General features: G+C 47.3%; 3 protein-coding genes across 3 annotated transcripts; 1 reads left to right on the forward strand and 2 right to left on the reverse strand.

The window, feature by feature from the left end:
• The first annotated feature begins 2,516 nt into the window (after window positions 1-2,516).
• jmjd8 (jumonji domain containing 8) lies at window positions 2,517-7,197 on the forward strand. Its single transcript, XM_061090023.1, has 9 exons — window positions 2,517-2,683; window positions 3,486-3,581; window positions 3,671-3,719; window positions 4,975-5,071; window positions 5,148-5,216; window positions 5,424-5,543; window positions 5,791-5,858; window positions 5,935-6,069; window positions 6,196-7,197. The coding sequence occupies exons 1-9, from the start codon at window positions 2,586-2,588 to the stop codon at window positions 6,274-6,276; spliced, it is 813 nt and encodes a 270-aa protein (XP_060946006.1). The 5' UTR covers window positions 2,517-2,585; the 3' UTR covers window positions 6,277-7,197.
• Window positions 7,198-8,441: 1,244 nt separating this feature from the next.
• On the reverse strand, window positions 8,442-15,596 carry LOC133023790 (calpain-15-like). The gene is made up of 12 exons (XM_061090861.1): window positions 15,436-15,596; window positions 12,995-14,078; window positions 11,946-12,154; window positions 11,542-11,725; window positions 11,223-11,446; window positions 11,020-11,145; window positions 10,686-10,838; window positions 10,327-10,488; window positions 10,018-10,238; window positions 9,674-9,819; window positions 9,392-9,570; window positions 8,442-8,619 (listed from the first exon to the last, which is right to left on the reverse strand). Exons 1-12 carry the CDS (start codon window positions 15,594-15,596, stop codon window positions 8,442-8,444), a joined length of 3,027 nt encoding a protein of 1,008 aa, XP_060946844.1.
• Window positions 15,597-18,765: 3,169 nt separating this feature from the next.
• amdhd2 (amidohydrolase domain containing 2) lies at window positions 18,766-23,582 on the reverse strand. The gene is made up of 11 exons (XM_061089916.1): window positions 23,491-23,582; window positions 23,167-23,303; window positions 22,627-22,766; window positions 22,259-22,313; window positions 21,957-22,169; window positions 21,783-21,871; window positions 20,968-21,112; window positions 20,156-20,263; window positions 19,975-20,043; window positions 19,625-19,726; window positions 18,766-19,537 (listed from the first exon to the last, which is right to left on the reverse strand). Exons 1-11 carry the CDS (start codon window positions 23,571-23,573, stop codon window positions 19,458-19,460), a joined length of 1,221 nt encoding a protein of 406 aa, XP_060945899.1. The 5' UTR covers window positions 23,574-23,582; the 3' UTR covers window positions 18,766-19,457.
• Window positions 23,583-25,955: the final 2,373 nt, after the last annotated feature.

The raw sequence follows: 25,955 nt of genomic DNA on the forward strand, positions 1-25,955 counted from the left end.
TTAAGATGTGGGAGACCTGATTCGGGTTAAATTCCTAGCTACTACCCACGCACGAACATGTGTACTCAGGCTTTGTTTTACAGTGTGCGTCTTCACGCCAACTCACCCATCAACCGCCGTCACGGAGCTATTTTCCGATGGGCGCCTGGATGAATTTTAACTCGGGTCTTTTTAAGTGGGAGACTTTTTCCTCAGCTACTACCTACACCAACTCATTAAGACCTATTTTACAGTGTAAGCTGCCGGCACTTCGTTATTAAAATATAGAAACACAATTTGCACAATACACAGCAGTTTCAGACCAATTAATTACTTTGTTAAATCTATCATATGCAACTTGTACTCACCCTCAGGACTTCTGATCAAAAATTTAGGTTTTCTCTATCACGACAATATGCAGATTTCAATTAAATGGGCTCTGCTTACCTCTTAGTATTACAGCGCTGCTTTGATCAGTTTCCCAAGGAGAGACAAGTCACTTCAGGACGGTTCTTTCCCGTCCAAGAGACGGCCTCCTCCCCGACTTGTTGCTCTCCACTCCGCTCTTTCAATCGTCTGAAACCATTCTCTACTGCTACCAATTTGTTGCGGGTGGAAATCAAAGGCAGGAGGCGTCGTTCTCAAGCTTTTATATCGATACTGGGCATGACAGAGGTTCTTGGATTGGTCAAAACTAGATGGAAGCTGCTGCATATACGCGGGGCAGTGCCTCGTTGGTCGGCGCACAGGGCAGTCCCGCCCTCCTGGCGTCACTGGGCAGGGCCGGGTCTAGACAGGCATGTATGAGGGGGCAGCCACAAATCTTGAGGGGGCATTGTGCTTTATTATATTATTATTATTATAAATTGGGATTTAGTTTGAGGGGGCACAACATTTATTTGAGGGGGCCAGGCCCCCTCTTGCCCCTGCCTAGACCCGGCCCTGTCACTGGGTCTTCTTCCTGGCGTTGCGTGATGACGTGCACACTGATTCTATTTATCTGTTTGTTCCTGTAACTCAGCCGTCTTCTCGGAGGTCAACAGTAACTTAACCTCTTCCGACATCACCCAGCGATGGAAATACCTGCTGGTTTACTTTGTCCCCTGTTGGCTGGTTTATCAGACACAAGCAATGTAACTTTCAACACCTTCACACTATTTCCCCCTGAGCAGCTGCTGGTGTGATTCACTGTTTAAACAAAGCTCCTATAGAAAGTGAACCAAAGAGGAATCACTGGGTCCTCGAGTCAACTGATGACGAGATATATGTTGTAATGTATGTATGTTATATTAGTAGAATATTTAGGACATGAAATCAACTCCCTTAATGAGAAGGCCTACAGAGAGGAGGTCAGAGCCCTGACATCTTGGTGCCAGGACAACAACCTCCTTCTCAACGTCGGCAAAACTAAGGAGCTGATCGTGGATTACAGGAAGGGACAAGGAGTGGAACACGCCCCCCTCTTCATCAACGGGACCCCAGTGGAGCGAGTCAGCACCTTCAGGTTCCTCGGGGTCCACATCAGTGATGACCTGACCTGGAACCATCACACAGACTCCATCAGGAAGACGGTAAGGCAGCGGCTCTTCTTCCTCCGCAGGCTGCGGAGGCTCCACATGGACTCCAGGATCCTGTGCAACTTCTACAGGTGCACCATAGAGAGCATCCTGACGGGCTGCATCACCGCCTGGTATGGCAGCTGCACCGCCCTCAACCGTAAGGCTTTACAGAGGGTGGTGAAGTCTGCCCAGCACATCAACAGGACGGAGCTGCCATCCACGGAGGACCTCTACACCCAGCGGTGCAGGAAGAAGAGCAACCGGATTATTAAAGACCCCTTTCACCCCAGCCATACACATTTCTGCCTGCTGCCGTCTGGCCGAGCCCGCAACATCCGGGCCCGCACCACCAGGCTCAGAGACAGTTTCATCCCCCAGGCCATAACACTTTTAAACTCCTCTGAACTGCAATAACTCCACCAAACCAGCACCCTGGAATATTTGCATATTTGCACCAGCACCATAACAAGCATATTTGAACATTTGCACTACTGCACAAATTTAACATTCACCTGTAAGGATATATATTTAGATGTATATATTTTATTTTCTATTCTAAATTTTTGATATTCTATTTCATTGTTATTCTATTTTATTCTTTTTTTATTCTATTTTATACTTGAGCATTGCTTAAAGAGAGTGTGTGACCCAAGCATTTCATTGACAGTGACTACTTCATGTTAAATCTTGAATCTTGAATCTTTTCACTGTGGTATCATTATAATCAAGTAAGAATGAATCAATAGAATAAGAAATACAATTGTAGTGTAATAAATTAGTAAGTATTTGATTCAATAAAAGTCCGTGGCTTCAACACCTCTCACAGTAATGAGAGGTAATGAAGTCACTAAGTAAATGTACTTTCATTACCTCTCATCCATTCTGTGAGAGGAGTCGATTGTCCCCATGTTCCCTGAACGCAGCACTCGCTCGGTTTAATGTGGTGTTTTGTGATTGGTCCTCAACCCGGAAGTGGGCCGGCAGCTGGTGCTCGGTCATTACTGGAGCTCTCATCGAATCGTGCGTGTTGTCGTGATCGATTTGTGAATGGAAATCAATCGATCGATCAGTCAGGCCGCGTGGGTGCTGCTGAGCGTGTGCGTGGCTCTGACGTCACAGGAGCGGCCAGATGACGCGGGAGGCTGGTGAGTTCACGGACATCTGGGGGATGAGCCGGTGTTTCCGGTTCACTGGTGATCAGGTCCATTATAACGGAACTTTGAACATCTGAAGTCTGATCCAACAGACTGAAATGTAAACAATATCAGCAGGTCACCTGATCAGCTGCTGTGACGTCAGGACAGACTTCACTCACACTTCTGAGAATTTAATCCAGATGTGAATCCTGATGCTGCCTCGTTCTCACCTGAGGTATCAGCAGAGACCGGTGAAGTTAGCTTCAGGTTGGACATCAGGATCACATGACCTTCACCTCGTGACCATCAATAATTCCCTGTTTCTATTGAACTCATCATTCTTCTTCAGAGGTTTTCATTTCAGCCATAATATTTTCACCATCCATGGTCGACTCACCAAAATGCCACATGTCAACAGTGTTTTAAGAAAAGTGAGTTTAATTTGTGTTGTTAAGGAGAAGGACTACACTACCCACAATCCTCAGGTATAATAATGAGGTTTCTGAATGGTAGAGCTCACTGTTATCATGGAAATATTCACCACAGCTGGGGCTACGATTGGACGGTTCAGCGTTACAACAACAGTTTACTTTACTACACACGATGTGAAACTATACAAACATACACGATACAAACTACAACACATTACTACACTATGTTTACAAGGTGTCGGCCATGTTTACAGTCTGTGTTCACGAGGATGAGTCATCAGGTTAGAACCAGTGATGAGGTCACGATTCCTTTCTCCTCCACTTGGTCTATTAAGTGTAAATCAGAGTCATATAGAGTTTGTGTGGACTGTGATTGGCAGGTGGTTGGATTCGGACGTGCGGCTCCAGGATGAAGGATCCTGTAACATCGACGTGTGGGACGGCTCCTCGCTCTCCTACCAGCAGTTCATCGAACGGTACGTTTCTCCGTCCTCGTCTTCTGAGCTGAGATCTGTGGTCGTGGCGTTGATGTTCTGGACTGACGCTGTCTTCCTGTGGTCTGTAGATACGCCTTCAGTCGACCAGTCGTCCTCCGAGCGCTGACGGACAACACGGTACACGAGGAATCATCCAAACATTCAGAATGAAGAGTTTCCTGTTAAGAGTGACGAGTCATCGAGGGGTTAAACAGATGAACAGTACATTACATACAGTACATACATTCAGTACAAATACTTCATCACTGTACTTCAGTAGATTTTTACTTTTTCAAAACAGACTCATTACTTTTGCTTAGATACATTTGAGGGGAATTATCTGTTTTAAAAATGTTACATCATAAAAGTTAAACGTTTTGCTTTTATACTTTGAGTACATTTCAGAGTCTGTACTTTAAACTTTTACTTCAGTTAGGAGTAGGGTTGCAAAATTCCGGGAATATTCAAAGTTGGAAACTTTCCATGGGAATTAACTGGAATTAATGGGAATATACGGGAATTAACGAGAATTAACAGGAATAAACTGGAAATGTTGTGGGTAATTTATACTAACTGTATTTACCTTGTCATAAACAGACATAAATATAAACATTTTGTTGTGTCATAGGCTGATTTGAGCTCTGAGGAAACTTTGGGCACTTGACTATATGCTTCTGCATCGTTGAGTCATTCTTAACATAGGTCTTTGCACAGTATTTGCAAATGTACACAGCCTTTCCTTCTACATTGGATGGGGTGAAATGTCTCCACACATGAGAGAGTGCACGTGGCATTGTTCTGTAGAATAAGATGAGAAAAAAGTTTGTAAAAAAACACTAATGCAATGCCAGAGATATAAATAGTTAGCCAAACAATTGGAATCGTCTGTAAACATATTTTACAATTGATGGATAAATGAATGGAAATAGGCTAGATGAACAGATGAACAATCCTCAATCAGCATGCTAATATATTTTCCCCAGTTACATCATCGAAACTTACCTGACTAGTCCTGCACACTACAGCAGGCCTCAATAGCCCTGCTGTAGAGTGAAGGATGCTGGGAGTTATCTGTGAATGTGAAGAATGCACAGTGGAGGGTTGAAACTCAACGTGAAGCGTGTGCTGCATTCCATACATCTTTAAAATAGAGTTTTGAATGATGTTTTTATTGCTCAGTGTTTAATTTGCGATTTTTTTTTCTTCAAAATTCCCGAGCTAAACTTCCCATTGAAAGTTTCCGGAAAGTTTCCAGAAATTAACCGGAAACTTTCCGCCCCTTTGCAACCCTAGTTAGGAGGTTGTATCAGTACTTTAACACCAGCCTCTGAGTTTCTCCCGGAGTAGACTGTGTACTTATGACTCCTCTGGACGTGTCCATGTTTTGTCTCAGAAGTTCCAGCTGCTCTGCTCCAAGTCGACTTTACTCCGAGAGTACGGCTCCCGGAAAGTGCGGCTCAGTACAGCGAACACGTATTCTTACAGGAAAGGTACGAACATCGGAACTCTGGCTCGCTCACGCTGTGATGATCCGCCGCTAACAAACTCGTGATGCATGTGTTTCAGTGGACGTCACTTTCCAGGAGTACGTGGAGGAGTTCCTGAGGCCTCAGTCCAGCGACTCTCTCGGCAGCGGTGAGTTCAGGAAACCTCAGGAAACCTCACTTCCTTCTGAAAGCGGGACTTTTAGTTGAAGTCGTGTATTTGTACTTTGTTGAAGTGGGGCTTACAGTCAATGATCATCTTCATATACAGTTATAGATCAACTATATTCAGTCTATGATCTAATATTTGTGATATATGAGTTGACATGTACAAATGTTCTGTTTCTCTCTTCTACAGACACCATGTATTTCTTTGGAGACAACAACTTTACGGAGTGGCAGCGCCTGTTCGAGCACTACACGCCCCCCCCGTACTTCCTGCCGCGCACCAGCGCAGCGCTCAGCTTCGGGATCGCAGGTTCGTGCCTCTGAGACGAGGCTGGAACACAAATCACTGGAGCTTCTTGTTTAGCTGCAGGATACAAGAGGTTTCATAAGTGTCTTCAACACAGTGAAAAGTTTATTCACATCAATAAAAGAGGACGTCAGAAAGATTCTTTAGTCCGTGAATTACGATGTGAAACCAAAACTAACCCGATCAATTGAAGCTATGGAGACGACACATGAAGCTTGTTCATCCTGACCAAGTTTATCTTTGTGCTCAGGCCCTGGAACCGGAGTTCCTTTCCACTGGCACGGCCCCGGCTACGCGGAGGTCATCTACGGAAGAAAGGTAACAAAAAGCAGGTGTTCCTAATAAAGTGCTCGCTGACTGTAAATCTGATGGGTTCTTGTGTTAAATCTCACAGCGTTGGTTCCTCTACCCGCCTGATAAGGAGCCTCACTTCCACCCCAACCACACCACCCTGTCCTGGGTGAGGGACACCTACCCCCACCTGCCCCCGGGCGAGGCGCCACTGGAGTGCACCATCAGGCCGGGAGAGGTACTGCACCACGCCTGAGACACCAAGTGCAGTTTTCTAAAAGACGTTTGAGGGGCGGGTTCAAAAAACGAGAGTGAACAGAGAAGTGTTTTTGTGGTCAGTAATGTTCTGTGTGTTTCCCGTCAGGTGCTGTATTTCCCTGACCGCTGGTGGCACGCCACTCTCAACCTGGACACCAGCGTGTTCATCTCCACGTTCCTCGGCTGAACTTCTCTTCACTGTTTGTTTCCTTCAGGATAAGAAACAGATTCAACAACACGAGGACGAATCTGACGAACTCTTTTTCTTCTGGTTTGATTTTGGTCTGGACGATGAAGACGTTTCATTTCAGGGACTAAAGACGAACAGAAACATTCCAGCCGCGTTTCCTCATGATGAAGATTATAATAATACTAATGTGTATTTCATGACCAAAGCAACAGAAACAGATTGTGTCTCCTTTAAAAAATAAAACATATAAAAAAATGTCCTTTTTCAGAGTTTTACAGTTTTACCTGTTTCTGTCGCTGATGAAATAAAAGATCCTAAACTAAAGTACAGTTTCACCCAGGAACGTTTTCCCATCAAATTAGTGTAACTGAGCTTCTACAATCCACCGACTCTACAGCTTCTTCCTCCAACACCACGACAGCTGCAGTTTATAATCTGATTCCTTTCTGTGCAGGGCCGGGTCTAGGCAGGGGCAAGAGGGGGCCTGGCCCCCTCAAATAAATGTTGTGCCCCCTCAAACTAAATCCCAATTTAATAATAATAAAGCACAATGCCCCCTCAAGATTTGTGGCTGCCCCCTTATACATGCCTGTCTAGACCCGGCCCTGTTTCTGTGACTAATCTGATTGTCGTCAGCACTTTGTTGATTCTCAGCTGTTGTCAAGTTACAATTCCTATTGAAATGTTCCCGTTCATATCCACTAGCTCAGACAATAAATTCAGTTGTGGCGACAGAAAAGCTGCAGACGTTCAAGTGTGATGACGTTTATCAGCCAAAAGCTACTTTTCATTGAAAAAGCCAAAATATCTGTTTTCTTCTTTGTTTTTTGTCAAAATTTTCTTGATTTATCCAGTTATTTATTTTCCCATTTCTTACTTTTATTTTATTCACACATACATTTTCCTGACGCATTTAATGATCAATCTGTGATTCTGCTTTTATTTTGAAAAGAAAATAATATATTATGATACAAAAACTGTTTTATTTGATTAAAAATGTAACAGAATTAACTGTGGAGAAAAAATATTTTATACAAACACCATCATGGTTGTATTTGACAAAAAGTTTTTACTACAGGAACAAATTTTTACTGTAAAAATGTTTTTTTTATAGAATATTTGTTTTGTTTGTTTTGAAAATTGCTTTATTATGGATAAAGGATATGCGATATAAATTCTGTTAAAGAGCTGCACATATTTTAATTGACAAAGCATCAAGACAACTTTCAAACATTTGCATAGTTTTTCCATCTTCCCTCTGAAAACATGATGATCATAATGGATTCATGAAAATAAAATGTTTGTGCCCATTGTGCAAGTTTGAAAGTCTCCAATAAAACCAGAAGAATCCAGCAGAGTTTAAAGTTCGTAAAGTGCGAATGCAGTCGCACAGAAGGTCTGTGCTGTATCTCTGAACTGAAACTTTATTCAAGCGTCCGACATGTTGGAAACATGGAGAGCAGAGATCATACAAGTGCCTCACGTGTGTTCTCTCTCTTCATGTCACTGGGACCAGCAGCTTCTGTTGGTGGATCACACAGGAGATGGAGGCGGAGCCGCTCTCAGACAAAACATAAATCATCTCACCTGTTCGTCCACCAAAATCACAAACATCTAATTTTCTCACTTGAAGGAGACGTGATGTTTTTTCATTGTTTCTTTCCTTTAGGGTTAGAGTAGTTCTGCTAAGTTAAAAAATGGAACAAAAACGGTTTGAAGTGTTTTGGGATTGAACGCACCCTGGACCAATCAGAGCATCACATCAGGAGGGGAGGAAGTTTAAAAAGACAGGAGCTACAACCAAGTGTTTGAGACAGAGGCTGTAAAGAGGAGCTGCAGCGATGGACAGTCTGAGGAACGTGATGTTTTCTGAACATTTTACAGAAGATCATTTCAAATGATCAGCATGTGTCTCCTTTAAAGGATGAGTCCAGTGATTCATTGACTCTTCACCTCTGATCTGTTTCTGCCTCAGAGCAGCTCAGACTCAGTGTGAAACCACATGTGACCGAAGTCTTTCTGCTCACTACATGTGATGATCTCTCTGTTGGAATAAACTTATTCCTTTTTTCGATCAAAGAGTCAAATGAGGCAAACAAACATCTCCCGGAGTTGGAAGGGTTCTTTCCAGAGGCTGAGGTCTGAAGTGGAGGAGATCCTGGTCAGAGCGGGCGAGGCTGGTGCAGACCTGAGGTCTCTGGGCTCAGAGCTGGACTGTGCATCGCCTTCGAGGGACTCCAGTTCCCCAGAGACGCCTGCACGGCTTTACGATGAGCCAGTCTGTGTGTGATGGAGAATCCAGCGTTTCCCTCCAGCTGAGACAGAACCACCAGCACCTGCCTGAGAGACACAGAGACACAGAGACACAGACACACAGAGACACAGATACAGAGACACACAGAGACACAGAGACACAGAGACACACAGACACAGAGACACACAGACACAGAGACACAGAGACACACAGACACAGAGACACAGTGTCACAGAGACACAGAGACACAGAGACACAGTGTCACAGACACACAGAGACACAGACACACAGACACACAGAGACACAGAGACACAGAGACACAGACACACAGAGACACAGAGACACAGACACACAGAGACACAGAAACACAGAGACACAGAGACACAGACACACAGAGACACAGACACACACAGACACACAGACACAGAGACACAGAGACACAGAGACACAGAGACACAGACACACAGACACACAGAGACACAGAGACACAGAGACACAGAGACACAGACACACAGACACAGACACACAGACACACAGACACAGAGACACAGAGACACAGACACACAGAGACACAGACACACAGACACACAGAGACACAGAGACACAGAGACACAGACACACAGACACACAGAGACACAGTGTCAGCTGTCAATCATCACGCCTCAGCTGTTTTTATATCATCAAATAACTGATTCAAACCAAACTGATCAGAAACACTTGAACAAACATCAGTGAGATAAGAACGACCTGAAATGACAGAAACATCTGTAACGTCTACGTTTGGAAGCTGACATGTCGTCCATCTTTATCTACAGAGCACGCTGCCCCCTGCTGTTTGTGAGCGGTGTGGCAGGTCACCTGTGCAGAGGAGGGACGCTGTCGAGGGTCTGCAGGCGGCTGCGTGTGGACACCACGTTGAAGCTGTCGCTGCAGTCGCACGACACATGCAGGTGATGTCGGGGGTGTCTGTTCTCCACCATGACGATAAGCCCCGCCCACCCGTGGGTCAGGTAGAAACAGGTCATCCCCTCCCGACCCTGACACACACACACACACACACAGTTGTTTGGTTGAACTGAATACGATTACGTTTCCACGATTGGTTCGCATGGCGTTAGATTGTGTGATGTCCTCATTGACCTCGTGCCTCTCTCCCTTGGTCTCCGTCAGCTGGATGATGGCGTCGGCGATGGTGGTGTTGGAGGCCGTCACCTGCTCCACCATCACGAGCCGCGAGCTGTAGACGGCGAGCGTGTAACCAGGCGGCTCAGATCTGCAGCTGCCCACTGAAAACACACCACAGTGGATATGAACACTTTTAAACACGTCTCCACTTCCTCCCGTTGTACATTTATTTTGACAGTTATTCGTACATTTAATGTCATATTCATTTATTGGTGTTAATAGAACAGGGAACCAAGCGCTTGTGTCTCCACGTTGTTCCCGCTCCACACAGAAGATTCCCATGGTTCCCAGCTGCTTACTGTTGCCCTCGGTGACGGAGGCGGTCCAGTGGTTGAAGGCGCAGCAGAGCACAGCGTACTCGCCCGGCTCCAACATCACGTCACAGCCCACGAACCTCCTGACCGAGCGCCGGCTGTGAGCCAGCAGGCGACCCAGCGCCAGGGAGCCCGAGGTGCTGTAGGCCGCTCGGAACACCAGCAGGCACAGATCCAGCAGGTGGCGCTCCGCTGTGTCCCACCGCCTGAGGAGACACAGGAGGACAGTTCAGGAGGGGGGTTGTTGTGTGTCTCTCACATGTTTCATATGACCCGGTGTGGTTGTCGTCCCACCGGCTGCCCTGCTGGAACAGAGCCAACTCCACGGCGGATCGCTCCAGAACCGTGAGGGACACGGCCCGCACCGGGGCGTCGGCTCCTCGGGGGAAAGCTCCTGGAACCCGGAGCTCCTGCCAGTCCGAGTGGATCTTACAGATATCCACTGAGTCAAAGTACCTGCCAGAGACACACACACACACACACACACACACTACTGTACACAATGACGCAAGGTACAGTTGTTGAATACATGAATATAGATTTGCTCATTGTTAGGAACCAAAGATAAACGCGTCCAAACTTCCAACGACTAAACTCTGGTTGTAGTTGTTGGTTAAATGTTTTACTCATTAAACTAATTAGTCCTGATCTACCTGATGAAATCCCAGAAGTCCATCCAGAACAGGCCGTCCTCGGCTCGCTGGGTGCACAGCGCCCTCTTCAGGTGCGGAGGCCAGTTGGGCCAGTGGTCGGCCCACGGCCCCGTCCAGGAGAATCGACCCCACGGGTTCCTCAGCTGCAGTAATCTGGACCAGGACGGATAGTGACACTGAACCACAGAAACACGTCGACATGACAACACACTCTTGGCGTTCACCCTTTTTCAGAAGCTCCTGTTTGTACGTGGAGGGCGTGGTCTGTCGGCTGATCGACCAATCAGGATTAAGGAATGGTTAAACAGTGCAGGTAGATTGGCTGAGTTGTCACCTGTGAGCGTCGACGTCACGCACATCTAGGACGGAGTAGGCGTGTCGGGGGCGGAGACCCAGAGACTCGTACTGTGCGTCCTCCACCTTCATGTTGCCCCCCCCACAGGACGCCCCCATCAGGAAACTAGCAGCACAAGGACAGGACGGGTCTGATAGGAACAGATCCAAATCAGTTAGACAAGTACTTCTCCTGGTTCTCACCCTGCTTCTTTAGAGCTCAGCAGTTTGGCCCAGATCAGGTCCGTGTCGATGGGCTCTTCTTTGGGGTTGGTGGCGCTGACCTGGAGGGCCAGGGACTCGCAGGGCGCCCCGGTCAGCGTGGAGAGGCCCTCGAGGGCCCGACCCGCCTGCAGAGCAAAGTAGGAGCCGTGGAGCTTGGCCAGAGCTTTTTCTATCAGAGCCACCCAGAGCTGCTTCCTCTGCGCCTGCAGGAGAACAGGAGCTAAAAGACGGAAGCATCCACAGATACGACAGCAGGAAAGAGTTCTGTTGGGTTCCTCACCACAGAGCTGAGCTCTACCTGAGAGAAGAGGAGGTGCCCGGTCTCATCGCACGGCAGCATGTCGTCCACCAGCACCGTGGTCCACGAGCCGTCCTTGCAGAGCCGCACCTGATAGGCTCCCTCTGCGCACAGCGAGCGGGTCACCATCACCTTCTCCACCAGGTCAGGACGCTCGGCCAGGACCGCCAGGGCGCTCAGGAACCTGGGAACACGTTCAGCACCGGGTCACGTTCATCAACTGCTCATCTTGTCAATCCTCCACCAACCAGATCCCGTCTGGATCAGGGCTCAGTGTTTGAGCCATATTGTTTTTATTGTTATTATCTTTTTAATCGTCCTTATTTTTAATTACAAATAGATTATAAAATGTTGAGAGGCACAGATTAGATTAGATCTGACGGTTCAGTGTTTGTATTTCTCACCAGCAGTTACCCAGGAGTCCCTGCAGGATGTCAGATGGGCGAAGCGTGCGGAACACAGACCACTTCACCCCCCGGTCTCTGAAGCTGCTGCAGCTGATTTCCTGTGGGCGGAGCCACTTTTTGACCCGATGTTGGACGTTGTCGTCCACCGGGAATCCGACGGACTTCGGACTCGGAGGAAAACTATCGTCCACGAAGGTCACGGCGTTCTGAAGGAAACAGGTTGAAAAGTGTTGTTCTGACTCAGTGACTGACTGACTCACTGACTGACTGACTGACTGACTGACTGACTGACTGACTGACTGACTGACTGACTGACTGACTGACTGACTGACTGACTGAGTGACTGACTGACTGACTGACTGACTGACTGACTGACTGACTGACTGACTGACTGACTGATGACTGACTGAGTGACTGACTGACTCACTGACTGACTGACTCTCTGACTGACTGACTGACTGACTCACTGACTGACTGACTCACTGACTGACTGACTCACTGACTCACTGACTCACTGACTCACTGACTCACTGACTCAGTGACTCTCTGACTCTCTGACTGACTGACTGACTGACTCACTGACTGACTGACTCACTGACTGACTGACTCACTGACTGACTGACTCACTGACTGACTGAGTGACTGACTGACTGACTCACTGACTCACTGACTCTCTGACTCTCTGACTCACTAACTGACTGACTCACTGACTCAGTGACTCTCTGACTCACTGACTGACTGACTGACTGACTGACTCACTGACTCACTGACTCTCTGACTCTCTGACTCACTAACTGACTGACTCACTGACTCAGTGACTCTCTGACTCACTGACTGACTGACTGACTCACTGACTCTCTGACTGACTGACTCACTGACTCACTGACTGACTCACTGACTGACTGACTCAGTGACTCACTGACTCAGTGACTCACTGACTGACTGACTCACTGACTGACTGACTGACTCACTGACTCACTGACTGACTGACTCACCGACTGACTGACTGACTGACTCACTGACTGACTGACTGGTTGTGAACGCACCTCCCTGCAGAAGCTGGTGATGTTCTCCCACAGCTCCTTGGCCTCCTCCTCATCGCTCTGTCGCAGCGCCTCCACCATCACGCTCTCCTTCCTCCTCGGGGACGCCACTGGGCGGAGCTGGGAGGCGTGTCCCTGGGGGGTGTGACAGGCCAGGCAGTGTTTGGCCTCGACCTTGTTGATGAGAGTGCACGCCGGACATGACCACTCCTCGGCCCGGTGGACGGAGAGCAGGGAAGGTGGGAATGACCCGGAGCCGTCGGACGCAGGAGACACCGGGGACATCTCCTCCTTGAGGACGCTGAGGCGCCGGCCGGGCGGCGGCTCTGGTTGGGCGGACAGATGTGAAACTGCCAGAGTTGAAGGAGAAGGACTCAGGTTCTGTGCTTGACTGAGGGAAACATCTGGAGGTGGCACCTCTCTGCGACTGCAGGGAAGTGGATTGTTATGAGCTGCAGATGAAGTCACTGAGTCTGTGTCTGGATACGAAGCTTCCTCAGGGAAACACTCTCCTCTGGCTGAGAGGGAAAGTGAGAGCGCCGCGGCGGCAGGTTCAGGCGGTTGGGTTCCTGTTGGAACGCAGACCTCAGGGACGAGCAGAACCTCCGCAGGAATCTGGGGGAGGGACAGTTTGCGTGGGCCGCCACAGGCAGAGCAGGACATGGAGGTGGGGGTGTTCTGCAGAGTGCACCTCAAACACTCCCAAACCAGGCTGCGTTCAGCTGCGTCTCCTGGAACTGTCCCGTCCTGCTGCCGGGACGGCTCGGTGGTCCTCAGGGCCCCCCCCGAGCAGCTGCTGGAGCGCCGGGGCCGAGGCGGGTGGTCAGAGGAGCTCCGGGGTCGGGCCAGCGAGCCGCTGAAGCCACAGAGGGAGCAGGCCAGGCTGTCGGGGGGGTTGGCCAGTGTACAGCGTGGGCAGGACCAGCGAGCGTCCTCCCTGCTGCTCCCGGGCCACGCCCACCGGCTGTCGGGTGTCTGCCGCGGCGCTTCACAGATCGAGCAGCGGGCGGCGCCGGCTGCGTTCAGGAAGGTGCAGCAGCCACAAGCCCATTGGCTCCTCTGCATCGGCATCGAACCTGAGGAGAAACTGGACCAAAACACAACATATATTAGATATGAAAATTATAGTTTTGTGGTTAGCCAAGGACTTTTTGATCTTTCTGAAACTAACAATATATATAATATAGATAAGAATGCATGAATATGAAAATGATACAAAGGCTGCACTCAGTGAAAACAGAGGCTTGTGTGTAACTGGTGCCGCGCAGACGCTGGTGATATCACCACCAAGTGTTTTAATGCACTGAACAAGGAACTAAACACTGCAGCACATCTCAGGATCGGGTCTGATCGACTGTAAATCAGGTCCAGAGGATTTGTGCCGCGGCGCCCGGGGGGGGGGGGGTGGGACGTCCGGCCTCAATTCTCCAGCTGCGCCTGAAGCATCTTGGCATCAAGCCGAAAACTTCCAGAACTCGCAGCTCGATCAGGACGAGTGACTGCAGCGTGAGACGCAGAGCTCAGGTCGCCGCTAACCAACCAGGTAAAGATCCAGGTAACCAACCAGGTAACCAGGTAACCAGGTAACCAGGTAACCATCCAGGTAAAGATCCAGGTAACCAACCAGGTAACCAGGTAACCAGGTAATCCTCCAGGTAACCAACTGACCAAACTTCCCTCTCTCCGACCTACCTACCAACCTAATTACAGAAATAATTGAAAAAATAATGTGTCAATTTTTCAGTTTAATTTCTGTTGAAGGATGTTTTATCTCCATGTATCAGACGGACAATTCTCTTCTGATTCACTTTGGAAATCTCATGTGTTCCAGGCGTCTTATCATCCAGTCACTTCCTGTCAGCGAGTAACTCGACCCGGGTGCAGGAGACGATCACAGACTGGAAATCAGACGGAGGGACAGTAATAATTAATAAGCAGACATGTGGACGACGCTCAGGGAGGCTGACGTTCACTTTTTATCGACCGATTAATGAAAAATTCATAAAGTGTGCAGAACATAAATGAAATCTCTCCTCTGCTCAGCAGCCGCACGATTCAATGTGGAACACGTCGTTATACTTTTAATTAATCCTCATCATTACGTCTTCTTTACATAAATCTTTACACAGTATTTCAGCACAAGCTGTTAATCCCGTTAAATGTGTCGTTGCATCTGTTTATTAATATTTCGTTGATTCATCTTCTTTTCTTCTTAGTTTGAAGTCTCCTCGCTGGCGACACCTAGTGGCCGGAGGCTCGATGTGTTCAGGTTGTCCGTCCGTCGCATTGTTGTGAACATGAAATCTGTAGAACGTCACGAGGGAATTTCTTCGAATTCATCACAAATGTTCACTTAGACTCACAGATGAACTGATTGGATTCGGGTTGGTGAAGGTCAAAGGTCAAGGTCATGGGGACCAAACAATGCCTAATAGTAGGTTCACCTGCGCTGCCGGTGCCTGCCGGCTCGGGGGAGCTGTCGGGGGAGGAAGGTGCTCTGGCTGCTCCTCAAACAGCCCATGGTGGGGGATGGGGGCGGAGCCACACCCCGAGGTGCAGCTTCCCCCCCGTCCTCTTCAACGAGAGACGAGGTGGAACCTCCCATGATGCAGCTGGCTCCGGAGCCGAGGCCCTGAAGGAGCAGGAGACAGGAGAAGGTCCCGAGGACGTCACAGCTTGTAGAAGCATTCTTTATCTATTTTATTTGTTAAGTTTAGAGAAAAATATTTATAGTTTTATAAATTTAGGGTTTAGACATATTTAATGTTTTATTTAAGTTGCACTAAAGTTAGGTTAAAGTCATATTTTCCCTCAAATTAAAAATAACCCTGATTCCCAGGTCCATATTAAACTTTTACATTTTATTAATAATAAAAATAATACAATCAGTGATAATAAAAGTCTTAAGAAAATAATCAACTTTAATCGTACACTTTTAAAAATATAAATAATTTAATAAAATACTCCTAGTGAATACGTAAAGGTTCAGGAAGCCAGGGAATGAATCCCCACGTGTGGCTGCAGGGGGCGCTGCTGCTCAGTAACAGTTGCATTGTGACGCTTTAATGTTGTGATTGGTTTTGTTTTTCTCTCGATCAGAACAATAAATTTAGCTTTTTGTAAAAATGAAGAAAACTTGAACCTCAAAACAAAATAATACTGAAATTGAATCGAACAGAAAACTACAGAACAACACTGAACAGAAGATTTTCAAACTGAAACAATATTTATTGTGTTTTGTCTCAAACAGAAGAAACCGGCTGTGTCCTTGAGCAAGGACCGGAAATCTCTGAAAACTGCAGGACAGCTCAGCATGATGAGGACATGAGGACATGAGGAGATGTGAGAGGACATAAGAGGACATGAGAGGACATGAGGAGATATGAGAGGACATGAGACGACTTGAGGAGATGTGAGAGGACATGAGGAGATGTGAGAGGACATAAGAGGACAAGAGGGGACATGAGAGGACATGAGAGGACATGAGGAGATGTGAGAGGACATAAGAGGACATGAGGGGACATGAGAGGACATGAGAGGACATGAGAGGACATGAGGAGATGTGAGAGGACATGGGAGGACATGAGATGTGAGAGGACATGGGAGGACATGAGAGGACATGAGAGGAGATGAAAGGACATGAGAGGACATGAGGAGATATGAGAGGATATAAGACGACATGAGAGGAGATGAGAGGAGATAAGAGGACATGAGCGGACAGGGGAGGACATGAGATGTGAGAGGATATAAGACGACATAAGAGGACATGAGAGGACATGAGGAGATGTGAGAGGACATGAGAGGACATGAGGAGATGCGAGAGGACATGAGAGGACATGAGAGGAGATGTGAGAGGACACGAGAGGAGATGAGAGGAGATAAGAGGACATGAGATGTGAGAGGATATAAGACGACATAAGAGGACATGAGAGGACATGAGGAGATGTGAGAGGACATGAGAGGAGATGTGAGAGGACATGAGAGGAGATGAGAGGACATCAGAGGACATGATAGGAGGTCATGGGACAGGGGAGGACATGAGAGCACAGAGGAGGACATGGGATGACATGAGAGGACATGAGTGGGATTGAGTGGACCTGGGCGAACAGCATCCTCCTCCTGGTCCTCGTCCTCCTCCGCCTCGTCCTCCAGCAGCTGTGGAGTCGAGAGACAGCAGACTTACCTTCTGCAGATGGACGAGCAGGGTGGTGCACGGGGGGGGCTGGATCCTCCTGCCGACTCCTGAGCTCTGCATCCTCTGCTCAGAGTCGGCTCCTCCACACCATCACCATCAAGACACTGGGACCAGCACACACTTCCTGTCAGCTCCTTCAAAATAAAGTCCCTGCTGTCTAAAGGCCAGTGCAGGCTTCTGCGTTTTCAGATACACGCACACGCAAGAGCCCATTGCGTGCGTTGCCCGATGTTTGTAACTATACGACAAAGCTACGCAATCATCACAGTGATTGGTCTGCTAACTACATCCTTTCCGGAGTCACATTTCGGTTTCATGCCCAATAATACCGGCAGAAACCAAGGACGATTCTGAAGAAAGAATATAGACCAAATAGAAGAAAGAAATGATCCGGAAGTATGACCACTTGTATAACCCGCCACTGACGGAATACAAGGACGCGCAGATGGCCGGCACTTCCTGAAAGGAGGTCTTGGCTTACGTCGGTTTGCAGGACAACGAGTGTACAGAGCTCTGGAAGAAGATCAGGGACAAATCTGTCCTTCAGAAAAAGGCTCTGAGGAGCAGCAGAGGCGATGCAGTTTTATTATTTCCTATCGTGGTTGGGACCACACATTCAACACCGGGCGACGTCATCCAACTACGACAAGGTCACTTAAAACACTTTGCAACTTAAAACACCAAATAAGTATTAAAACAGTTATTATTGACATGGCTGAAAGTCTTGGTCAGTTCATGAGGTCGTAATCAAGTAAATAAACAGTCGAGGACGACGGCCACACACAAAGAAGGCGTCTCCAAGGTCCCGAAAGACCATATTGAAAAGAACATTAAATAAATAAAAAGCTCAATTACATTAGTTCCAGGGATTTTTTGAGTTAAACTAAAAGCAAACTGCTCATAGGAAACAATCTGGTCGTGGCTTTTATTCTGAAGTCTGTTTCCTCTTGTCCTCACTGAGCTCAGCTTGACGTCCTCCTCCTGTGGAAAGCTCGTGTCTCCAGGGGACGTTTCCAGGTCAGGACCAGGACAGCCAGCAGAGGGACGTATCGACCTCTTTAACCGACACACACTCTCACACACACACACACACACAAACACACACACACACACTCTCACACACATACTCTCACACACGCACACACGCACGCACACACACACACACTGAACCTTTCTTCTCATGTGTTTTTTGTGCTGTGTTAAAATGAATAGTTGAGCTGTTCAGTCAGTTTTCTACTGAAGATTAAAAACACATTAGTGTCATTTAAATTCTTTAAGGACAAAGAAATTACCATTTCACTGAGAAACCACAGAATTAGATGATTCTTAAAACAGAACTTGCCACGATTTCCAGATTTTGACCTTTTCTTCTAGATTAATGTTTTGCATTGGAAGCTGTTGATACATTTCGTAGTTTATAGTTTACAGGAAAAGCTAATTATGAATTCAGGAACTTCATTTTCCAACTTTGTTCAGTTTAAAGCTCAAACATAATAAATGCATTGATGAAGTATCTGAACTGAACTTGTACTTCACATGAGTATTTCTACTTTGTGCTCATTTTTACTCCTCACAACATTTCAGAAGAATTTCCAGTAAAATCCAGACAGAATTTATTTAGAAAACCAAACGTCAGGAATAACATTTTACATAGAAAATATGACATGTTTAAAAATCACAGCATGTTTTTAAAGATGAAATCAGATGAAACCAGGGGCCCCTCGGGTCTATGTGCCGCCCCTGATCACAGATTCCTGCAGCGAGTCGTCCTCTGCTAAATCTTATTGGTTCTTCTCAGTCACTGTTGATTTATCTGGTTTCTGTGCAGCGTGATTCAAATAATATGATAAAAGTATCAGGAGGAATGAAATCAATGTCTCTTACAGTCAGAATATCATCATTTATAAAGCCCTTAATGTCATCTCCTTAAAACTCGCAGTCAGACTCAGAACAGATTGAAAGGAAGGTTTGGAGATTGTCCAGAGGGTGGCGCTATACCTTCACCGAGCCTGTCTATTAGGAGGTCAAACTGAAATGATTCAAAACTCCGGGGAAACCTTGAATTTCCACATGTGACCAAAGTGTTGAAATGACATCGCGACAGCAGAGTCTCATGGTCGGCGTGGTTAGAAATACCTTCAGTCTTTTAAAGTGAGGATGGATGAACCAGAGATAAACTCAGAGTTCGGATCTGATGAATCAAGTCATGGCTTCGCAACAGCGCCCCCTGAAGGCACCAGCTGTCAGGCCAGGTTCCATCAGACGCTTCTCCTACGGATCTCTTCTCCAAACCTCATCTCCAGAAATATACGTGGCTTTAACGTTGAGGTCATCGTCGAGCAGAGCGAGGTCTGAAAACACGAGAGAGAACATGAGACGCCGTGAAGAAAGGATGTGAGTTTATTTATTTGTGCTGAACTGAAGAAGACGATCGTCACCTGCGTCCGAGCCGTAGTCCAGGTTTCCTTTCCTGTGGCTGAGGCCCAGGAGCTGAGCTGGGTGAAGAGAAGCAGCTTCCAGAGCTTCTTCTACACTGCAGCCTGCACACACACACACACACACACACAGAGACACACACACAGACACACAGACACACACACAGACACACACACACACACACACACACACAGACACACACACACACACACAGACACACACACACACACACTCACTTTAAACTGCAGTTTTCAGATCAGAAGATAGTAAAACCACGAGTGTTTCTGGGCTTCACGGTGAAACTTAGATGATGTAAATTCCAGCGGAGGAAACCGAAGTGACACAAACTCACCTGAGGCCTGTTTGAAGTGTCGCACACACATGTCCATGGTGGCGATGCTGCCGCTCAGCGTCTTCGTGCCTGACGGACAGAGACGAGTTAGAGCTGATGCATCACTCACACCTCCACATCCCGTCTGATTCCATCAAACATCATCTATTGATCCATTTAAAAGGTGAAAATAAAGTGAGACCTGCCACGTAAGCGTGAAGACCCTGGATCTCGATGACCTGCTGGCCCAGAGTGTGACTCCCGGGGGGGAGACCCATCGCTGCGATCGCATCCGTCACCAGCACCAGACCTGGAGACACAAACAGGTCAGAGGTCACACCCCCGACCAGCGCCTGCTGTCGCTCTGGTCTCCGCCTCCCGATCTTCACGAGGATCCCCAGTGTGTACGAGTAGTGACGGTAAATAAAGACAACAATTCTCCACCTTGTGGTACAAACATGATGCCAAAATATTTTAGACGAGACGCTGCCATCTCGGCTCAGAGGCTGAGAAGTAGTGGAGCCGCAGTGACGAGGCTCCGCCCAAACAAGCCTTTGACCAATCAGGAGTCAGTGTCAGCTGCCAATCATCACGTCTCAGCCTGTTTTTATATCATTAAATAACCGTTTAAACCAAACTGATCAGAAACACTTGAACAAACATCAGAGAGAGAAGAACGAGCTGAGATGACAGAGACATCTTTGACATTAATTTAACGTCTACTTTGGATTTTTAGTTTGGTCCACGTCCCGTCTGCTAACATGGAGGAGGAGGTTAATAACCTGTACTGCAGCCAGCCACCAGGGGGCGAGCCAGGTTATTTGGCTTCAGCTCAGGGAGTTTCTTCATTTCTCCAAACAAACAGACTGTAAACGTGTCTTTTCTGCCTCGTCCATCGTCTCCAGCTCGATTCCTGTGAACTTCACGTCCAAACACTTTCTTTACACTAAGGAACCGGAGCATAGTCGTCCTGTGTTTAAATCCAGAACCACTAAGAGGAGAACCGACTCTGACCTGAGGGGTGGGCTCGGTGGGCGATCCGCAGAGCAGCCGGGTTGGTGTGGATCCCGTCAGCGATCATCCCGTAGAACACGGTCCTGCCCGCCGGCACCTGGTCGCTGGTCAGCAGACCCACGATCCCCGGGTCCCGATGGTGGAACTGGATCAGAGCAAAGACAAATCTGACTTGAACTGTGGGAGAAAACCAGAGAAGACCCAGGAACACGTGGAGCTTGGTAGGTAACGGTGACCATAGATTTATATATAAAGACTAGATGTTTAGTTCGACGGAGCCGGACGTCCGCACATGGCGGCCATCTTGCTACGGGGCATCTCGCTCACCCATAACATTGTGTTGGTAGTGGTAAATAACCATAACTTGCTCAATTTTCAAACGATTTTAAACGATCTGGTTTGTTATAGACGTCAGAGATGACACTGCATAAATTATAAAAAATTTTTAGAAAATAACATAATTATTCATAAGTATGCAGTGTCATATCTACATCTCTGACGTTTATAACAAACCAAACCGTTTAAATATCGTTTGAACATTGAGCAAGTTATGGTTATTTACCACTAGCAACACAATGTTATGGGTGAGCAAGCTGCCCCCTAGCAAGATGGCCGCCATGTGCGGACTTTCGTCTCCGTTGGCCGGCAACGCAGACGAGACATCTAGTCTTTATATATAAATCTATGACGGTGACGCCCACGTCCTGGTCACTGAGTCCTCGTGCTTCCCCGGGGATCGACCTCTGTCTGGAGGGTCGAGCTCGTACAGGAACATGTGACCTACACACAGACGGACACAGAGTGCGTGGACTCACAGGCAACATGGCGTTGAAGAGATGAGTGATGAACGAGGCTCCGCTGCTCACGGCGTCCTCAGCCTGAGACAGGTTGGCCACTGAGTGACCTGCAGGAGGAGAACCAGAGGAACCACGTGAGCAGAGAGAGCTGAAGAGCGCCATGTGATCAGCGACCAGGACCCCAAGGCTCACCTAACGACACGGTGACGCCCCTCTGGCAGAGCGCCCTCACCACCGATTCGCTGCCGGCCAGCTCAGGGGCCAGTGTTACCATGGCAACGTCGTCCAGGCCGCCATAGGTCTCCTTCAGGTCTTTGATCCCTCCGGACTGGAAGCTGCGGAGGAACTGCTCCGGGTGCGCTCCCTTCTTCTCCTCGCTGATGAACGGGCCCTCCAGGTGGAAACCTGCCGAGACAGACGCCACGTTCGTCCTCACGTGCATTCAGCCAATGAGGGATGGTTATGATGTCACATGACATTAAGCGTCAACGTACCGAGAACTCCCGCTCCATGTCGTCCTCCGTTGTGAACTTTGACCTGAGGTAAAACCTGAAAGCAGACGACAGATGAACAACGGCTTCGCTTCAACTGTTCGACTTAAAGGTTCAGTGTGTAGGGTTTAGTGGCATCTAGTGGTGAAGTTCCATATTGCAGCCAAAGAAGAACTGACGCTGAAATGCCTTCTCTGGAGTTAGTGATTGTTTTTTCTGTCGGGGTTCATTCTTATTAAGTTGGTTTAACAATAATGAAAACATGTAATAGTGAAATAAGTATTTGTAGATCTTGATATTTGAAAGAAACTTTACACTCATGTTGACATGAGATTTAAGGTCATTAGAGGTCAGATTAAAGTGGTGCTGACCTTGTGGTAGACGGCGGGGGGGGAGGTGACCAGCGTCGGGCAGAAGGACGTCACGCCGTGCTCCAGGATCTTTTTAGCCACGATAGAAACGCCGCGGCCGACATCATCAGACGCCTGAGAGAAGTCGACGCCGTATCCTCCTGCAGGACGAACCCATGTGACCATCAGCATCCAATAACAGGTGAGTCAGTGACCTCATTCTAAACATCAGTTCATCCAGTTTGCTTCTGTGATTTCATTTATGTTTAAACTGCAGAGTCACTGTTGCATTAAATTAACTTCTTCAAACGTGTCAGTTTATCGTAAATCTGAGAATATTTATATTTCAGAAGCTGGAACGACGGAGAGAACATTTACCAGCAACTGTTCTGATAAATGAAATGAAAAATTGTTTCGGTCGTGAGATTTTCTGGCTCCAGTTTCTTCAGGTTGAGGATTCTCTCATTTCTGATCGTAAACTGACTCAGGTGAAACTGTCTGAACTGTGTGTGTGTGTGTGCGTGTGTGTGTGTGTGTCTGTGTGTGTGTGTGTGTGTGTACCGTTGATCTGGACGTCTATGAAGCCCGGGGCGATGATGCTGCCTTCACAGTCCACACACTCATCAGCGTAACCCTGCTCATCGAAGAACAACTTCTCTGGATCCAAAATCCTCCCTCCACGCACCCACAGGTCCTCTCTGCGTGCACACACACACACACACACACACACACACACACACACACACACACACACACACACACACACACACACACACACACACACACACACACACACACACACACACACACACACACAGACACACACTCTCTCAGCTCTGATCACTGCATGGTGTGGTGTGTGTCGGAGGGGAGTGTGGGTCGTACCTCTGCAGCTTGTGTTCTCTCAGGATTCTGCAGTTGATGAACTGGGTGATGGGGGCGTCCGACACTGACTTGTTGGACGGCATCTCTCTCTCTCTCTGTGTGAAGACAAAGATTCATCAGTTATTACACAGACGTTAAATAAAGAAGGCGTTTCCCTGTCGATCCTGAACGTTCCACATGAGATCAGAGCTCTGCACTTCTGTCCATATTCTATATTCTATATTCTATATGAACCTGGAGACTCTGATGTAAAGTGTTGAGGGAAGATTGTTGAGCTGCAGGAAGTTTTCCACCAGTTGAACTCAAAGTAATTCATTTATTCCACTTCAGTGTGTTTCTTATCACTGCTGCACTTTGACCCTGAGGAGCTCCTGCACACACACACGTGACCTGATGATATCTGAGATATGAAAACTTTGTTCTCTGCATTAAAATCCCGGATTACGAACTCCGTTGAGAAAACAGTGAATTTGACACGTCATTGGCTCTGACCTGAGTTACGAACCTTTACAGAAGAAGAGCAGAGAAGTGTGAGAACCAGAAGAGTCTATTTAATAACTCGGCTCATATTTAATGATCAATACTCCACCCGTTCCTTTTCTATCTCGACTTGTTTACTCGTCACCAGGACGCTTCGCTCGGTTAAAGCACGAACACGACCTGCACTAAACCGCTGGTTTTTTAAACCGAGTTCGGCAAATGAACTTCGTATCAACTTATTGAAATTATCTTTTCATTAACAGTGAAGCAGTGAAGAAAGTAACGTTCTAAGGTAATAAGTTACTTGAGCCGGTCTGGTTACTCACCTGAGATCAGCTGAGTCTGTGCAACACAAACAGGAAGTGGAGGAAGTCACGTGACGGAGCTGCAGATCAGCTGATCAACAGAGAGACAGGCAGACAGAGAGACTGGGAGAGAGAGAGACTGGGAGAGAGACAGAGAGAGAGACAGGGAGAGAGAGAGACAGAGAGACAGACAGACAGACAGAGAGACAGAGAGACAGACAGACAGACAAACAGACAGACACACAGAGAGACTGGGAGAGAGAGAGACTGGGAGAGAGAGAGACTGGGAGAGAGACAGAGAGAGAGACAGGGAGAGAGAGAGACAGAGAGACAGACAGACAGACAGAGAGACAGAGAGACAGACAGACAGACAGACAGACAGACAGACAGACAGACAGACAGACAGACAGACAGACAGACAGACAGACAGACAGACAGACACACAGAGAGACTGGGAGAGAGAGAGACTGGGAGAGACTGGGAGAGAGACAGGGAGAGAGACACAGAGAGAGAAAGAGAGAGAGACAGAGAGAGAGAGAGACAGACAGGGAGAGAGAGAGACAGGGAGAGATAGACAGAGAGACACACAGACAGACAGACAGACAGACAGACACACAGACACACACACACACACAGACAGACAGACAGTATAAAGTACTCTATCTATCTATCTATCTATTAATAATAATAATTACAATTATAATTATTATAATCTGAATAATCAGAATCAGAAAAGAGGAGGAACGTTTCTAAACAGCAAATCTCATCCACAATAAACTATAAAAAAACATTAACATAAAACCTAAGGTAAATATCAGAATAGGAAACATAATCAATCATCACCAGCAGGTGGCGCTGAAACACAACATTTGACCAGTGAACGCTTGACTCCTTCGCACCTGAGCTGTTTGATTTTCTGTTTTTTCCTTAAAGACAATGTGTTATGTTTACGTATCTGTATTTATTTTCTCTTATTAGGAAGTATTCTATATAAATACAGCTGTTAGAAATATTACAAACAATAATACACATGTGGATCTGATCACAGCTGCGTCACAGTCTGTTAGAAACTGGTAAAACTACTGGACTCTGACTTTAACAAGTTCTGGAATCATTTGATAAATTTATATAAAGAGTTTTTTCCTCCAGTTAATGAACAACAGCATTGTTGGAACTGTTGGTTTCTCTAAAACGTTCAAGTTGTCTTTAAAGCCTTGAGATGAAGAAGATTATGATTTGGATCTTTACAAACTAAAAATAAATTAAAATATGTGATTATGAAGAATTATTATGCAGAATAAGTATTTTTACCTTAAATTACATTTTCAAAGTCCCCGGACCAGGAAGTGCTGAGCACCAAACTCTGTTCACCCCCCCCACCCCCCCCCCCACCCCCCAGCAGCAGCCCCCTCCTCATTCCTGAAAGTCAACAATAAAGCAGGTTTCCAGTAAGAGTCAGATACCTCAGCACGTCCTGCTCGTCCCCATGGAGACCACCACGAGGGTCTGAGGGTCCGGGGTCCTGCGGCCAAACAAGGCCACCCATGAGAGGGGGGGAGAGAGAGAGAGAGAGAGAGAGAGAGAGAGAGAGAGAGAGAGAGAAAGAGAGCGAGAACTGAACATTTAACTGTCCATCCCTTTACAGGCTATACTAGCCCCATGCACAGACTTTATCACTAC

This window comes from Limanda limanda, chromosome 17 (assembly GCF_963576545.1).
Source record: "Limanda limanda chromosome 17, fLimLim1.1, whole genome shotgun sequence".
NCBI classification, from domain to species: domain Eukaryota; kingdom Metazoa; phylum Chordata; class Actinopteri; order Pleuronectiformes; family Pleuronectidae; genus Limanda; species Limanda limanda.

Excerpts from the sequence above, each read along its gene's own strand:
- jmjd8 (XM_061090023.1), top strand. The coding sequence starts at position 2,586 with ATGGAAATCAATCGATCGATCAGTCAGGCCGCGTGGGTGCTGCTGAGC. Across the intron at positions 2,684-3,485 it reads CCAGATGACGCGGGAGGCTG|GTGGTTGGATTCGGACGTGC; the intron begins GTGAGTTCACGG and ends TGTGATTGGCAG. Across the intron at positions 5,859-5,934 it reads AGGTCATCTACGGAAGAAAG|CGTTGGTTCCTCTACCCGCC; the intron begins GTAACAAAAAGC and ends TAAATCTCACAG.
- LOC133023790 (XM_061090861.1), bottom strand. The coding sequence starts at position 15,596 with ATGGGAGGTTCCACCTCGTCTCTCGTTGAAGAGGACGGGGGGGAAGCT. Across the intron at positions 11,726-11,945 it reads GGACTCCTGGGTAACTGCTG|GTTCCTGAGCGCCCTGGCGG; the intron begins GTGAGAAATACA and ends ACGTGTTCCCAG. Across the intron at positions 8,620-9,391 it reads AGCGTCCCTCCTCTGCACAG|GCAGGTGCTGGTGGTTCTGT; the intron begins GTGACCTGCCAC and ends TGTGTCTCTCAG.
- amdhd2 (XM_061089916.1), bottom strand. The coding sequence starts at position 23,573 with ATGCCGTCCAACAAGTCAGTGTCGGACGCCCCCATCACCCAGTTCATC. Across the intron at positions 22,767-23,166 it reads CATAGACGTCCAGATCAACG|GAGGATACGGCGTCGACTTC; the intron begins GTACACACACAC and ends TTCGTCCTGCAG. Across the intron at positions 21,872-21,956 it reads GGGCGTCACCGTGTCGTTAG|GTCACTCAGTGGCCAACCTG; the intron begins GTGAGCCTTGGG and ends CTCCTCCTGCAG.